The sequence below is a fragment of the Gobius niger genome (assembly GCF_951799975.1).
Source record: "Gobius niger genome assembly, chromosome: 13".
Taxonomy (NCBI): domain Eukaryota; kingdom Metazoa; phylum Chordata; class Actinopteri; order Gobiiformes; family Gobiidae; genus Gobius; species Gobius niger.
The window spans coordinates 22717607-22734873 of record NC_136864.1 but is presented as its reverse complement, the minus strand read 5'-3'; the positions used below and the strand labels follow the sequence as shown (position 1 = coordinate 22734873).

The following is a 17267-nucleotide window of genomic DNA, read 5'->3' as shown; positions in this document are numbered from 1 at the left end:
CAAGGGGCCAGGTCTATAGCAAAACTTGGGCTTGTTTGGTTGTTTTTTTTTTACTAACTGCTAACAAGAAAAGTTCGGTTACGGCCACAGGCCTCCAGGCTCCCTCCTTTTTGTATAATTTTGTTTGTGTGGCCTAAACCTGTCCTTTCCCTCCATGGATATCTGACTGTGAGAGCTCTGGCCTGCGATTGGAGGACTCGTTCCATGCTCTGTTCTGGTTGGCTGCTCGTCCATGGTCCTGATTGGTGCAGTATCGGAACGCCTGGCCCCCAATCAACCATCTGCTGCAGCCACACCTATAAAAGGCCACAATTTGTAATATTCGAGGCTGCTGGTCTTTGTGGCCAGTACGCCATTTGTTCTGTGTCTCTTCGTAACGTTAACTTTTGTGTTCAGAGACACTAGTTTTCAGTTCGTTCAGTTGTGTCTCTCGTGTGTGTTTTTTTTTGTGTCGCTTGTTTTTGTGTAGGCCTGTATGTGACACTCGTAGTTTGAGACACTTCTTAGTTTTGTTCGTGTTTTGTTTTAGTCTTAGTACCTTTGTTTCGGTTAACCTTTGTACATATTGTAAATAGCCTTTGTTTGGTTATTTTTGTTGCACACACATTTAGTTAAGATTGCCTTTTACACTCCTTTTATTAAATTACAACTTTATTTTTCCAATTTACATCTTGGTTTTTGTTACTTCCTTTTAACTAGCTGAGCCGGGTCGTAACAATTGGGGGCTCGTCCGGGGTCGTTACAGTTCTGACCACCTTTCTTTTTTTTTACCCTTGTGTGCTTTTTCATAATGTTAAAGTCTGAAATTACGTACCTTTGTTCATTCCAGTTCCAAAATTCAGACTCTAATTTATGATGTTTGTGGTGACGATGCAGAAGCGGTATTTTTCTCCTGATGACCAGATGTGCCGAAACCGGAGTCTTTCAGTTGGAGCTTTTGAGAGTCCTACTGTTCGATGAAGCCAGTGAACTGATAGGCCATTGACAGTTGTGGGAAATAGGCTACAAACTGCATGGGCTCAAGCCTCTCCGTTGCCACTGTAGACTGTGAGGAGGGGATTAGCATAATTAGCTGAATGAGCGGTTGCGATGTGTGCCGCTGGAGTGGAACTGAGGGATGAGAGAGTGCAGATGATTACAGTACAAGTGATAACAGTGTTTGTGTTGCCTCAGTGAGCAGTTTACAGCGGCCGCTACAGGCTCTGTCTGATCATATTGATGCCGAACAGTGCTAATGTGGTGTGATTAACACTTCTGCTATAGTCATTGTTTATATTTCATTAGGAGCTATTTGACAATATGAGCAACTGTTAAATGAAGCTAGGTGCAAAGCCCAGTCTGTTTTGGTGTCTAGCATGTGGAAACTAGCCTATCTACTGCCCAGACAGGGAGAATAATGGTAAAGCGCTTTGAGAAGCTCTCATAATGTAGCATTCATTTGCAGCATGTGCTATTGAAATCTTTTATGTATGAAACAATGGCGTGTAAAGTTGGGATGAGGTAAACCAAAAATAACCGCGGTATGGGACACTGAGGGCACACACTCAGTGGGATATCAGAGCGGCATGTGATAGACAAATGTTTACAGGCATGTACTGTACTCTCAAGGTGTCTTTGAAATCTTTGGAGAATGGACAACAAGTTGCATGCAGAACAATTGGGCATCTTAAAATGCTATTATTCTAGTACCCCTTCTACAACTGCACCCATTGGTTTATTGGTTTATTTTGGTAGGGACAGTGCATGATAATGAGCACACCACACCGGATTGTATCCTTGGGCTAATTTCCACCCGTTGTCCCACACTCGCACTTTCAAACACACGCTCATACATCCATCCATGAGTATGTACAGTATGTGGAATTTGGCAAACTAGTCAAACATAATCTTGATTATCCGTCACCATACTAGTTTTCAAAACCCAATTGCTCCAAAAAGAACAAAAATGTCTAGATTATTTTTATTGACAAACTTGTGAAAACAGTATTTAATTAATCCATTTAGACTCCCTTTTGGGGTTTGAAAAGTGTGTGGGACTCTTTAGTTTTCCCACAATACCTCTCAAACAATCTGGCGCTGACATTATCGTTATACAAAAAAAAAAGAATTGAAATAGTTTTGGCTCAAGCGTGTTGGAAGAAGTAAAGAGCTAATGTGGGCTTAAGAAAACTGGACATGTGTTGAGTGGGCTGATTAAATCGTTTTGTTATTTTCCAAGATCATTGCTCTATTGTTGGATCCTGGTTCCCTCCACCTACATCAATTAGACCTTCTCGGATACGCTTTGGATTTCAGATGCACAGTTCAATGTGGGGTACATTCGGTAACTATTTCAAAAGCATCTTGATCTCGAACAATGTTGGTTAGAAAATGCTCTTATCAATCCAGAACGGCTTATTAAAAAATCTAGACCTTTCTTCCTGGTTCAAAAAAGAACACTGACCCTTCCTCCCTCATGCAACTTTACGACAAACGTCAGTAGTGTGATGTTGGGTTGATGTCTCAGAGTGGAATGCAGTGCGTTGATTTGTCGTAGTGAAGCTTCGGCGATTGTTTTTGCCTCTTTGTGTGGCATCAGAAGCTAAGGAAAGCACTTCCTCATTATGTGGGGCCAGGGAAGGAGCTTGGGGTAAATGGGAGGAGCATAGATATAGACAAAAAGGGGGCGTGGCCTCACCAAGGGGGAAGGAAATATCTTTTGGGAAACACAAATTTTCAGCTATTTTCTGGTGGAATGTAAACGTATTTATCACATACAAAGAAAGTCAATTCTAAATTTGGTCCATATGGATGTTTTTGCACAGCAGATTGTTCAGTAGAAGCGAAAAAACAACAACAACAAAAAACAGATGTTGTAGCTAATATTAGCATGTAGCATGATGTTAGCATTTGCCGTTATTTTTTGTAATTATGGGCTGTTGATCCGTTTTGCTCCCCTCCATGTCTTTGTATCTTTATTGGGTTGAAAGCTTCAGCATTTGTTGAAGTAGTTTTGGAGTTATTATAGAAAATGTAGACTTTTCTCCTCTTTGTTTTCCCCTTCAACTGCTTCAAACATGACCATATATGGGTGATTCCAGAGATGCCGTCTGTATCTATTTACGAAACAAACCATAGACACATTACTAACAGACCGTCATTCCTCACTCCTCCCCGTTTACCACAATGACCACGTTCGAGGGGGAAATCATGGTGGATTTACAGACGCCTCCTCCCCAGCTCTGATGAAGCATGTTCCTAAAAAGGGCATAAGGGCGGGATCTTCACTGTAGACTCGGCCTTTGCGTTTCATGTAGTTCACGCAGCTCCAATGCTAACAGTCCGGCCCTCATTAGTACGAGAGTTCTAAAAATGTTCTTACGAAAACCAGCCTGGTTTCTTTAATTGTAACTAACCCAGCGTTATCACAGGAGGAATATGTAGCTGTAAAAAGTTTAGGAAAATTAGAAACCAGGCTTTAAGTTTGTTTTTAAAGTGTCTAAAGTGCAATGCATTCCAATGGGGGACTAGCCCTTAGTGTCGTCGTCACAAAGCAGAGCATCCAGCGGCCATTGAACACAAGATAAAGTAAAAAAATAAAAAGAAGAAAGCTGTGAAAAGTCTATTCCGCACAATAATTCTACACATTCATTCTACACATTCATTCTTCTCTGTTAGCTTCATGCTTATAACTAGCACGTCTCGTTTTGAGCCTCATTTAACCTGCCGTCTCCCTCTGCTTGACGAAACTTACTTTTATACGCATACATTATTCACAGCTATAAAAGATGAAACGCTTTTAAGCAGAGATGTAAAAAGTAGAACTAGTAGGCCTAGAACTGAAATATGCAAAGTTTAGGACCTTTAACAGATCCCCATCCAATAACGGCGCTGTGCAAATCAGAACGTGCGCCGTAGCTGTATCCATTACCCCTGATTACGGTGACATCTGTGAAGACAACAATCTGACATTTAGCAGCTCAGCCATGGACATGCCGCCCTCCTGTCACACTCGGCAGACAGCAGCCCACGTGCAGGCCGCTGTCAGCTGTCGGGACGAGATGGAGACGGCCAGGTTGGACGGGACGGGCCCGGGGTAGAACGGCGAGGGAGGGGGACAAGTGACGAATGCCATTCACACCTCGCAATGGGACGCAACACTCTGACAGGCCAGGCAGCGTACCATACATTAGCGAACCAATGAAGATGGGATAGATAAGTTAAGAGACTAACATTAGCGGCTAGCTGCATGTCAAAATGGCGGGGCTTCCCCACCTTCCAAATATGGAAACTTCTGTCTGCATTAACCCGACTGTCTTCCTGAATGTTTGCATTATGCATCGCGCAACCTCACAGGCACTCGCATCCATTTTTCATACCCAGAATGAGAACGATACATTTGTTTTTGGAAGCCACTTTGCTCGACGGAATCTCTCAAAAAGCCTTAAATAAATCAGCGCTGTACATATCTAAAGGTCCGTATATCTGCGCCGGAAAAAAAAATGACCTCAGCTCGCCTCGTGCCGTGCGCCGGCTGTCAAAGGCTAAAGCAGTTCATAGACAGTGACAGCACCTTGATGGCTGCATTATACTCCCAGCCTCCCCTCTCCAAACAGGACATGTCTCCACCTTGATCCCCGTGAGAATGATCGCGCTTCTATTTTTAAGTCGCTCCGCTTCAACGTGCTGCCGCTCACTCACACAAAACAGCAGGCAGATTCACCCCCCCCCCCCTTCCCCATTCTGCTGCATGTCAGTAATTTAGGGCAAGATGCTACAAATAAAACGGCTCGGGGTGAATTTTCTGATTTTGCGGCACTTTGCCCTCTATTCAGGTAAGATCAAAGATGTTTGTGTTATTGTGTCACCTTTCATCCACGGATTTGTACAGTTTTTGAGTTTAGCGATTTTTTTTATTTTTTTATCTTCATGTCTGATATAAACAGGGAAGTTTAAACTTGAAGTGTTATTTTACAATGATGCTATTCATCAGTGTTCTAGGTAGTGATGGGATTTGCGGCTCTTTGCTGGGAGCCAAGTCTTTGGGATCCGTTCATTGCAAAGAGCCGTTCAAAAGACTGCCTCTTTTTGATATACATTTTCAATAACGCCAGTATAGATACTCGCAATAGGCGCGATCGATAAAAGGCACACTACATAGAAAATAATCTAAAGTTACAATAATAATAATAACAATGCATCGGTTTTATATATCGCTTTTCTGGACACTCAAAGACACTTTACATTGCATTATTCATTCACTCCATACTTCGTGGTGGTAAGCTACTATTGTAGCCACAGCTGCCTTGGGGTAGACTGACGGAAGCGAGGCAACCACTCTGTGCCATCGGCCCCTCATACCACCAACCACTCACTCACAACATTCACTAGGCTTCCCGGTGTTACCAAACGGTGTCCCATCCAAAATACCGACCAGGTCCTTCCCTGCTTAGCTTCCAAGGTCTGACGGGATCGGGCATAGCAAAGGCGTTATGGCCCCGCTGGTATGGGTCTGATATTCACGCTGACAAATCATTTTTATTGCATTTAGCTTTGACTTAAGTGCAAAAAGCTTGCCTTTTCCATTGTTGGGCTGATTCTAAAAAAAGATCTGGCTCTTTTCACAACTGAGATCTTGATCGAACCGTTCACCTTAAAGAGTCGCTCAAAAGAGCAAATATCAACTTTTTTCTCCCACTATCAAACCTTTAACTATAGTAAATATATTAGAACTTGTCACATTTGTAAAATTATTTGTTATTGACTAATTTATATGAATTTGATTTCATGTTCTATTACAAAGCAACTTCTTAAGCTTTCAACCAAGCAGCTTTTGCCTCTAAGCATTTAGGTTTGGGAGGCTATCATTGTCATCTGTCACTTTGTATTAAGCTTTGGCTCCCTCCCTTTTCAGATGTGAAAGTGGCAAAAAGTCTCTATAACTTTTGTTCTGGAGGTATTCACAAAAGTCACCAGCAAATGAATATTGGCTATATCAGCAACATTTGGCCAGTAGCCAATCCTCCTCTGGGTGCCTATAACGGCTGATAATATCAATCGGGCCCTGGTTTGCAGAGGTCTAAAACACAGTTTATACATCCCTTCACAATGGAGACAAAACTCAGCCCCTCCAAATAACCACCTTTGAATTTTGCTAATTGTGTCCATTACAATTGCAATTTTGCTTCGATTTGCTTCAATTCAATTCATTGTGCAGATCTAGCGTCTTGCCTGATGAGCTTGTGTAAATCTAAAAGAAAGGGAGAAAAACATTTTGAAATGACTTCCTGTGGCTAATAATCCTTTGCCTGATACGGTTCAGCATATTTCTATAAATATTCAACATGGACTGAAATGTGTTCTTCTCCGTCTGTGCTTCTTGCAGCATCCTGTTTGCAGACATCGTGGGGTTCACCAGCCTCGCCTCACAGTGCACTGCCCAGGAACTGGTTAAACTCCTCAATGAGCTGTTTGGGAAGTTTGATGAGCTCGCTACGGTAAGTTTGAAGCTGAAATTGCAGTCATGGTTGGCATTAGGGTCAGCTTTTTTCCCCTTATTTTCCATGCGCCATGTGCCATGTGCCATGCTATTGTCCAGCCTTATAGCACAAGCAGCAGCTTAGCATGAGGTCACAGTGAATACTCAAACCCATATGATGCCTAATATGATTATCTCCTGCTAGCGTTGACAGAGCTTTTTAATCTGGGCCAGATTCTCGCGCAGCTAAATGGTGCCACCGTTGCCTTGGTATGAAGGAGCTGAATTGACTGAAGGTCTCGGAGTGCAGTTCGTCCTGCGCCAGTCCTTTTCTTTATTTGAACAAGAACAAAAAAAATATTTCAGCTCTCCATCTGTCAATATTTTACTCTTTGTCATTCCAGCGTTAAAAATCCACTCAATTTTCACTGTGAATTTTGCCACTCCAGTTTGCCAAAGCTTGCGAACGCAACGCTTTAACACCCCGAAAGTTCTGAGTCAAACTTTGAATGCAGCGTGTGATTGTTTGCTCAAGCGACTTGGGCTGGCACGCTCCTCAGCCCGGGAGAATGTTGTTGCACTGCTTTATGTAATCTGGCCTCTCTTACTTACACTAGGCACATGCCCTTCAAATCCACTAATCCACTGGATTACAACTCACTCTTTTTGCTTTCACAGGAGGTTTCCAGTAATTTTAGATCTCTTGTGCTGGTTTGTTTAAAATGTTTGGTAATTAAAATGATGTACAATCATTGAACTGCTCATCGTCTGAACACGATGGTGCATATTAGGGTAGCCACCATAATCCTCTGTATTTGACCCATATCCTGCAGTGCAGCGGAGGCAACCGGGCGAGGGGAGTACTCATTGAGTCCCTCTCCAGTTCATGAGCCTGGCCAATATAAAGGAGTAACTGACTGGAGGTTTAGCAAAATCAAATTACGAATGAATTCAAAGATAAACATTTAAATGGGATCCCAAAATAGAACACGATCCCAAAGCTATTTTAGCCATCTTTGGATTTGACAATGTTTGTAGGATGCGTTCTTGTTTAAAAAGACATTACTGAACCTGGGTTGAATGAGACATCAGCACAAGCTTCACAGAATATGAACTTGCCATTCATCATTTGAAAACTAAGAACTTCTGTTTTCAAATGAAGAATCACTGAGCTTTATCAGCTGGAGCCCTGCACTCAAAGTAATTATGGCCTGATTTGGGACGGCTGCCGGGGATTGTGGAGGTAAAATAAATGTGTTGTTCACTTCAAACCTGTTTAGCTCTAGCTACACGGTGGAACTCCTTCTGCTTGGATTATTGCCTCCTGAACCATAACAAAAATATAAACATTAATAACTTAAAGGTGCACTGCGTAACATTTTGGACTATACTGTTGCCATCAGTACAAAACATGCTCCTAATGACCAGCTCGACAGAAAATACTATTTCTGCAGTGAGAAATCAAAGAATGGATTTGGATGGAAACCTAATATGTTTAAATCTCAAATTCTGCTGACTTTAGGCGACATCTCCATGGAAATGAGCTGGAGTCGTACCCACTCCCGGTAAAGTTATGTCATGTCTTAGGAGAGTTGAGCCACTCACAGCAAAATCACATGTTTGTTTGAGGTATTTTTCAATGCTGAAAATATCTGTCAAAAAATAAAAGCTTGTATTTCAATTTTATTTTTTGGGTAAAATTCTACGCGGTGTAGCTTTAAGTTAATGTAAAAATCAATACATCACAATGTCATCAAACCAATATTAGTTTACCTTTCATCTGGGGACACAAATAGGTCATAGTAATGAAAAAATGTTTACCCTGTCTCTATAACTCACTTACTGTAAGTCGCCTTTCCAGTATAGATACAGACGGCATCTCGCCATAGAAGGGGGCGTGGCCTCGCTGAGGGGGAAAATAGAATCTTTTGGGAAACACAGTTTTTCACTCTTTTTAGCCATTTTCTGGTGGAATATGAACTTATTTATCACATACAAATAGAGTCAAGTGTAAATCGGGTCCATGTGGATATTTTCTCACAACAGATTGTTCAGTAGGATTGAAAAAACGGCAGTTGTAGCAAGCACTAGCTAACCGTTAGCACTAGCCCGATGCTAACATGTAGCATCATGTTAGCATTCTCCGTTTTTTTATGTATTTATGGGCTGTTGAACCACTTTGCTCCTCTCCATGTCTTTGTATCTTTATTTAGTAGAAAACTATATTCATAATTCATATAATAGCATATGTTAAAGTAGTTTTTGAATAATTAGAGAAAGTTTAGATTTTTTCAAAATTGTTTTCCCCCTTAACTGTTTTCAAACATGACCATATATGGGCGATTCCAGAGATGCCGTCTGTATCTATGAATGGATAATGGATTGGGTCTGTTTTGTGTCTGGTTTTCAAATTAATCTTCGTTTGTATTTCTGCTGAGCTGTATGCTGCGAATCTTGTAATCATCCCGAGTGGTTCAAACTTCTCACCAATATGGTGCCCCTGATGCCCGCTCGCTCTGAGGCCCTTTGGCAGAAAGTAGCAGGCTGCGGTCACTGCCTTTGCCACACACGGCTCTTCATAAATACACTGAGCCACGAGGCGCCCCCACACCACCTGGCCACTCTGCAGGCCTGACAGGCAGTGCGGGAAGGGCGCCAGGAACCCACTGCTCTCCCACAAAGTGCCGACTGGCTGCCGGCTCCTCCTGTGTTTTATTTCACACTAGATGGGAGTCGCAAAGCAGAGACAAACAAACTGGTCAAAAAAAAATAAGTTTGTGTCGCTAGCTACGACTAGCAATCTATAGTGGCAGATTTGTGACAGTTGTGTAAAATCTCCATGACTTGCTTTGCCATTCAGAAGCAGATGATACAGCAATGTGGCACTTTTTCTGGGTGGGTCACCTCAAGTTTCCCCATAGATACAAGGGCGTTATATAAGGGGGCGTGGCGTCGCCAAGGGGGAAGGAAGTATGTGATGAGAAAACTAATTTTCCCACTGTTTTTAGCTGTTTTCTGGCGGACTATAAACTTATTTATCACAAACAAATAAAGCAAAGTCTAAATCTTGCCCATATGGATGTTTTTTTTTACAGCAGATTTTTCAGTAAAAGCGAAAAACTGGCAAGCTGTAACTAGCGTTAGCATAGGGCATTATGATAGCATTGTCCGTTTTTTAAGTATTAATGGACTACTTTGCTCCCGTCTGTGCCTTTGTGTCTTTATTTAGTAGAAAACTATATCATAATTCAGCATTTGTTTAAGTAGTTTTGGAGTAATTGGAGAAAACTATATAGAAATAGGTCAGTAGTTCTTCAACTTTTTCTCTTGATCTCCCAAGTACCACATTCCTAGAAAAAAATCAGGACTAAAACACTAAAGGAAAATATTGACAAATTGTGCTTCACACTATCATAAGTGTCTTCTATGAAATACATTAGTGTAAATCAATCTAAACAAAGAACAGAAAAGTATTAGGAGATGATTCCTCCAAATCCTTTTGCATTTTAATTGATTTTTGTTCATACGGTTCAGCTTAAAAGCAACAAAGAAAAAAAAAAAGATGTATCAATACACAGTCTGGTGTACTAAAGGCACTATTGTTTTATTGAGTGGGTATAAACATTGACGCTTTGTTCTTTGTCACTATCTCAAATGGTGGCCAATTGTGTGGCTACTTTTTTTGTTGTTACTTTTTTGATATCCACAATGCATCTATTGAAATGAGGCAAGATGAAAGAAACAAGCAACAAACAATATTGCCTTTACCCAATCAAATCTGTCAGCACAAAGAGTCATTGTTGTGGAACATAGTGGATCATACAACCCTAGCAACAACCGCCATTTGGTTTTGACCATTAAAGTTGTGATTTCGATCATATCTTAATCAGTTGTGCCTCCCTACCATGCCGTATTGGTTTTCCTCTGTATATTAGCTCAGGTCCATCCTGCTTTTACTCGTCATCTTTGCATACTCTGATTTGAACCGTATAACCGGACCCTTTGTCAATCTCTGCCCCTCTCTCTGGCTCGCTTTCCAGCCGTCTGTCCTGCCCCGAGAAACAACACATTCTGTCCCCTCTAAGACTGTAGCGCGAGTGCAACATGAATAGTTTTGGACAGGATGTGCCGCGTACTGTGTTGTATTCTTTTTCTACGGCGGCGTACCCCCCCCCCCCCCACACACACTCCCCTCCACACCTCTCTGTACGCCAGCTCCCCGACTCCTCCGCTGCCGCCTGTGATTGACGTGCAGCATGTCTTTTATGCCCCGCGCTCCTCTCCCGCTCGCTCTCTATCTCTCTCTCTCTCTCTCCTTTTTCCTCTCTCGTGTTTCCATTTTTAGGAGGCTCCGTGATGTATCTGGCTAATGTCTTTTGCAACTTCGCCAGACTTCCTTGTTCCTCTCCCTTGCATCTACACTAAAAGCTGTGATGGCTCTTTACTCCCCACAACACATTTTGACATTTGTTAGTCTAATTATATAATTGTGAAGTGTTGTGTAATGAACGTGTGAGATTTTGGAGAAACAAATACTTGCAATATCGAAATCACTTTGTCAGAGGGCCAGAGATTCCGAATGCGTCTCTATACTGATGGAAATTTAACACAAATGCATTGGTTTTGTCAATACTGCTCAGACTCATGTTATACTCACCCTCAAGTAGTGATGTCAGAAGGTGGCGTTCTTCTGTTTTTAGTTCAGAAAGACGTGCCACATGTTGTTTTCATTTAACATTTTAACAATGTTCTGATCTGGGGTTGCTGCAGTTGGTCAGGTCTAGGTTCAGCAACACTATGTGTCCAAAGAATGAGATCAGCTGACCAACCTGAACACCCTGAATGACCTGGTTATTCCATCAACGGATTTCCTCTTCCCTGATGGCACAGGCATGTTTCAGGATGACAATGCCGGGATTCTTCAGGTTCCCGTTGTGAATGAATAGTTCAAGAGACATCCTTTTCACACATGGATTGGCCTCCACAGAGTCCAGACCTGAACCCCGTTAAGTAACTTTAGGGCGACAGTAGAGCGGGCCGTCTCATGATTGGAAGGTCAGGCCTCTTGTCGTTGTGTCCTTGGGCAACACACTTCACCCACCTCGCCTCTAGTGACACCGGTGCATGAATGAGAGCGTGAATGAGTGAGTGCTTCCTTTCTTAAAACCATTTACCATGGGCTGGAGAAGGCTTTGCACAGTGGTCACTCCTCTCCAATCGTCAAGGTCTTGGTGAAAAAATGATGGATCTTTTGACTTTGCAGAGGCTTTTTTGGAACATTGCCACTGCGAATGCTGCTGTGATCAAAGCTAAAGGCGGTCCAACCAAATGACCTTTGTGGCGATTTTACTTTTTAGTCAGGCAGCGTGTTTTCAACTACACAACATGCTCTGCTTATAATTAGCTGCTATTTGTTGTTGCCTTTTAAAACTATTTCAGTCCTTTTCTGCTCCAGTTTGAGTTTTGTATGTTCAGAAATGAGAGTTTTTACCTGTTTCCTTCCACACTTTGAGTTATAAAACTGTAGTGCCTTCAACAGAACTTGCAAAAGCCTTGAATAATGCTAAATCAAACGAAAGACAACAAATGAAACAATAACAATCTATAGCATTTCATTAAATCTAACTAAATGTCTCAATGACAAAGTCTGCTACAAACATGGTGAAAATGCTGCCTCATGAGCAGGTGCACGGATCAGTGCTGAGTCCTGCTGTCCTCTGTCTCTGTGGGCCTATAAGCCCAAATTAAACATGGCAGCCTGGCTTGTTAACAGTGGAGGAAACTTCTAGAGTATAAAAACAATACTGTGCACAAATAATGCGTTCATTTTTTACGTATTTCTAAACCCGTTTTGGTTTGTCGCACCGGCTCAAGGAGCGTGTATAAAACAACGAGTCTGCAGCACACGCACTTCTTCACCCTGGTCTTCCTATGCTAATGAGCCCACAGATTGCATACGATGCTGGAGGAGTCACATGGTGGAGGTAATCCCGCTCGGGCCTGAATCAGAGCCTAAGCTGTGGCAGCGCAGATTAGCACAGGAAAAGCACAGGGTGAAAGTGTGTGGCTTGACTACGGCTGCCCCTGTGCCTATAGCAGCAGACTGTACACCTTTCTCTGTCCTCATATAGCCCCGCAGGGCAGGAGGTCATGGTGGCTTACTCTGCACGAAATTAAGCTCACTGTGAGAGGTCAGGGTGGGTAAATAAGGTAAGGTAAGGTAAATAAGAGTGGAATGATAACCTGCACTTTACAGTTGATTGTTGGACTCAATCACAAATAGGTCAAAGCAACTGCACAGTTTTTTGTTTTGTTTTTTTGTCCCGATAGTCATGGTGTATATACCATAGACTGTATATATAAATGGACAGCTTCTCTTCACTCCTCCCCGTTTACCATGATGACCATGCTCGTGGGGGAAATCATGGCTGATTTACAGACTCCCCCTCCTCAGCTCTGACGAAGCATGTTCCTAAAAAGGACATAAGGGCGGGATTTTCACTGTAAACTCTGCCCTTGCGTGACGCTAAGAGTCCGACCCTCATTAAGTACGAGATTTCAAAAATTCTTCTTACGAAAACCAGCCTGGTCCCCTTAATTGTAACTAACCCAGCCTTGTCCCAGGAGGAATATCTAGCTCTAGATAGTTCCAAAAAAATTGGGACCAGGCTTTAAAGTTGTTTTTAACGTGTCTAAAGTCCAAATGCTTTTCAATGGGGGCTTAGCTGCGATATGGAGGTACTACAGCAATGGCGGCCCCCAGTGTCGTTGTCAAAAAGCAGGGCACCTCGCGGCTATTTGGTTGGACCACCTTTAGCTTTAGCGCACATTCGCTGTGGCTTTATATCTCAGTAAGCTTTTGCAATGTCAAAAGATCCAGTGTTGCATTCAGTTTTCACCAAGATCTTGATATGGGAGAGAGTGACCACCACTCAAAGCCTTCACCAGCACAGCCTGGAGATTCTCCATTAGGTTAAGATCTGGACTCTGTGGAGGCCAATCCATGCGTGAAAGTGACGAAGCCTGGCATTGTCGTCTTGGAATATGCCCGTGCCATCAGGGAAGAAGAAACCCATTGATGGTATAACCTGGTCATTCAGGATGTTCAGGTCGTCAGCTGGTCTTGGGGCATACAGTGTTGCTGACCCTAGACCTGACCAACTGCAGGAACCCCAAATCAGAACAGTAGGTTAAATCCAGATGGCCACAGTTCAACAGAGTATGAAATTAAGCTGCATTACCTGCAAAAATGAGAAGGAGCAAATTGATTCCAAATTGACTGAGCAAAACGCTTCACACAGCTTGCCTGTATAGATGCAATAGTGTCATTTGTGCTTTCCATATAGTCATCAGGCGGCATGGAGGAGTGGTTAGCGCTCTTCATTCATTTATTTATCAACAGGGCAGCTTTGTTGTTATAATAGGGCATGTTATTGGTTTTTGTCCCCCCTATATAGAGATTTTATCCCTATTGCGCACTCCAATCAGTCATATGGCAGCCAAACATCCTGTGTACTGTGCGGTCTATTATTGTGTTATTGTGTATCGTGTCCACCTTTGTGCTTCTTCATATCCTTGCCCCTCGTCCACTGGTGCACCCGGCGAGAGCGTGATCGCGCGCTGCACTCGCCGTGCTCTTCCAAGCTTACTCCCAGGCCTCTCGCGTTAAAAATAGAGCATCCATCTTGTCTTGAGCCCGCCGATGTGCATAATTATGAGTCTTTGTGCTTCTCACATGCATGGCCAGTGATCCCATTACCTCCATGGAAACCAAAAAGGGCCCTATGAGACAGTGTCCACAGTAAACCTCGCGTCCCCCTTAGTAAAATGAATGCGTTCCTCATAGCCTCCGATAATGGTTTCTATTTGTGAACGCAGCTTGCTTTTTTTTTCTTTCCTTTTTTTCCCCCCATGCCCCTTGTATTGTGTCTGCTGCGCTGTGAGTGAATCACGTCGCTGCCTAAAGTGAGAGCGATCAAAGTCAAAATCTGGAGAGTGGGGGGGGGTGCGAAGAATGGGATAATCAAAATGGAACATCTCAGGGAACTATTGTTAAAATGCAACTGTGTTTTCCATGCCGCTTCGTCTAAATATAGGCCTAAAGATGGACAGCTGATGAGGTTCCAAACATTTTGGCTGAACACAGTCCTTACACAAGTGTAAAGGGTGATGATGAAGCAAGATCCAGTTTAAGCTTCAAGCAAATCAGCACTAATGGTGTGATGTTGAGATCTGAGAATGGCACTGTTTCCAAGACTCAAAGTTGTTGTTGTTGTTGTTTTTTCAACTTTTGTATTCGGCGTTCATGCTCTTTCAGATCTATGCTGTATTATTAACACACTTGTCCATATTGTACATGCGGTTCTAAGCAGAGAAGCCCTGACCCCTTTCTTTCAGTGGAAAAGCACTGAATCCAAGCAGAGAAAGCTGGTAGTGGAATATACAATGATGGTGGTGGAGGGTAGAGGATGGAGCGGTTCAGGAGGCTGATGGGTAGGGTGGTAAAGGAGGGTCACTATATGAAGCTGAAATCAATCAACCAAGATGTTTTGTCACAACAGGAGTTTCCTCACAGGCCGGTGCAAACATTAAAACAATGAAACAAACAAAAAAAAACAATTAAATGTCAAGATGGAAGCGAGGGGGAAGAGAATCACATTTGTAGCAGCCGCAGTTAGCGTGCAGTCAGAGTGCAGTCATAGTGCAGTCAGAGTGCAGTATTATGAAAGAAGTTTCCAAAAGACCTGTTCTGCTGCAGCTGAAATCCTCATGAAATGTCCAGGTCTGTCTGTGAAATAATCCATCTACAGGGAACCATCAGATATTTTTTTCTGTTTTCAGAGCATGCAGCACCGGGAAGGTCAGGGTTGCGGGAATAAAACCGAGCAGAGAGCAGGTTCATCACTGACACCTACTGACAGAGACAATTTTCTAGAGAATTGCTTCTGGCAGCTTCAAGCTTAATCATGCATTTCTTAGCGACACCAATCAATGTATGCTGACGAAGGTTACTTTATTTCCAGACAGAAGTTTAGCAAAATCAGCACGGCTTGTGACTCAAAGTTGAGCAAGAAATAATGGTTATTTGTTTTCTTTTAACACTCAGGATAAATGATCGTGTTTATAACTTCACTGAAATCACTGGCTTCATAAATCAACTGAAATTAAATGCCAGATCAGAGTTGGCCAGGCTTTTTTTTGTACCAGTGACAAATTTGCCTTTTTGTTCATTTTCTCATTATGGTGACAGTTTGTTTCTCTTTCCAGGAGAACCACTGTAGGAGGATTAAAATCCTGGGCGACTGCTATTACTGCGTATCTGGATTGACCCAACCCAAAACGGACCACGCTCACTGCTGTGTGGAGATGGGGCTGGACATGATTGACACCATCACGTAAGTATATCAAACTATTCAATCGTATCGTGCGAGCGCGAGTAAATGTATTCAAGCGCCGGTTCATTGAGATATTCATAAGTAGGGCAAACTGCAGCCGGAATAGCCGTGTGTGTTGCTATTTCTATCTGGCGCTTAACTTTGAAAGAGATGATCAAGCAAACAACAGAAGGCCCACAGAAAAAGGAACAACTATGGCAGAGCATAACTTTTATTAGATGTTAAGTAAAACCCAGAATACAAAGGATAAATAGGCTAACCTTAAAGACTATAGGAATGCCTCACAAGCACTTTTGAAGAGCCACTTGTTAAGTGTTTAAAACCCGTAATCCATTATTGGACCCACTATGAGCAGTTCTGCGCTCAGTGTGTTCATCATGTTCTTGTAAAGGCTATTTTTCAATAGAGGGACCTCTGGACGAAATGGCGCTACACTTTACCCCACTGCCCGTGTGAATAAGTTACCGTGATTCAGTGATTGGTTCTTTATCCCGGTCTAGAAAGTCTCCAACCATTGCACAAAGTTTGCCATGTTGCCATTCGTAGAGGAACTAACTGCTCTCTTTTGCCTGCACAGGTCGGTAGCGGAGGCCACAGAGGTGAACCTGAACATGCGCGTGGGTCTGCACACGGGCCGGGTGCTGTGCGGGGTGCTGGGCCTCAGGAAGTGGCAGTACGACGTCTGGTCCAATGACGTGACCCTGGCCAATGTGATGGAGGCGGGAGGGCTACCCGGGTCAGTACGGGGGACACGCCACTTTCCGCGCCGCTGTCGGCCAATCACAGCCTCTGACTCTACATTTTACTGATATCGTTGCTCGCTACAGGAAAGTCCACATCACCAAATCGACGCTGGAGTGCCTGAACGGAGATTACGAGGTGGAGCCTGGAAACGGACACGAAAGGAACGCCTTCCTCCAAAAACACGAAATCGAGACCTTCTTTATAGTGCCATCTCACCGACGGAAGGTACGGCACCAGAGCAATTACCCCCTCCACATAGTAATTATTGTGAACTCTAGAGATGCACTTATTCAACTTTTTTGCTTCCGACACCGATACTGGGGGTTTGAGTATCTGCCGATATCCGATATTAACCGATACCATGAGACTTTCTTAAAAGTAGTTACTGTGAATGAACAAATAAAGTGTAATAAAGTGTAATAGAAAAACATTAACCAAGAATAACTTACATAAATTGATCTGATCGTTACAACTTGTGCGTAACTAATATGTCAGATCAGTTATTCCTTCGCAACATTTCATACTTTTCAACTAAAATGTATTGATTTTATTTCATTTGGCTACTTTAGGTGATCCAGTCCTAGTTTCTGTCCCAGTTTTGATTTGTTGATGTTAGCATTGGCATGTTGCCGCTAGCTTTAGCATCCTAGCCACAGCATTTTGTGCGGCAA

The 17267-nt window shown here is 42.9% G+C and overlaps 1 protein-coding gene across 1 annotated transcript in view; it reads left to right on the top strand.

The window, feature by feature from the left end:
* LOC306972492 (adenylate cyclase type 1-like) overlaps window positions 1-17267 on the top strand; it is a 39999-nt gene that overhangs the window by 9995 nt on the left and 12737 nt on the right. Inside the window, exons 4-7 of the mRNA XM_079569138.1 lie at window positions 6365-6476; window positions 15725-15852; window positions 16430-16588; window positions 16680-16821. Of these exons, the coding sequence (XP_079425264.1) occupies window positions 6365-6476; window positions 15725-15852; window positions 16430-16588; window positions 16680-16821 (541 nt within the window). The remainder of the gene's footprint in view (window positions 1-6364; window positions 6477-15724; window positions 15853-16429; window positions 16589-16679; window positions 16822-17267) is intronic.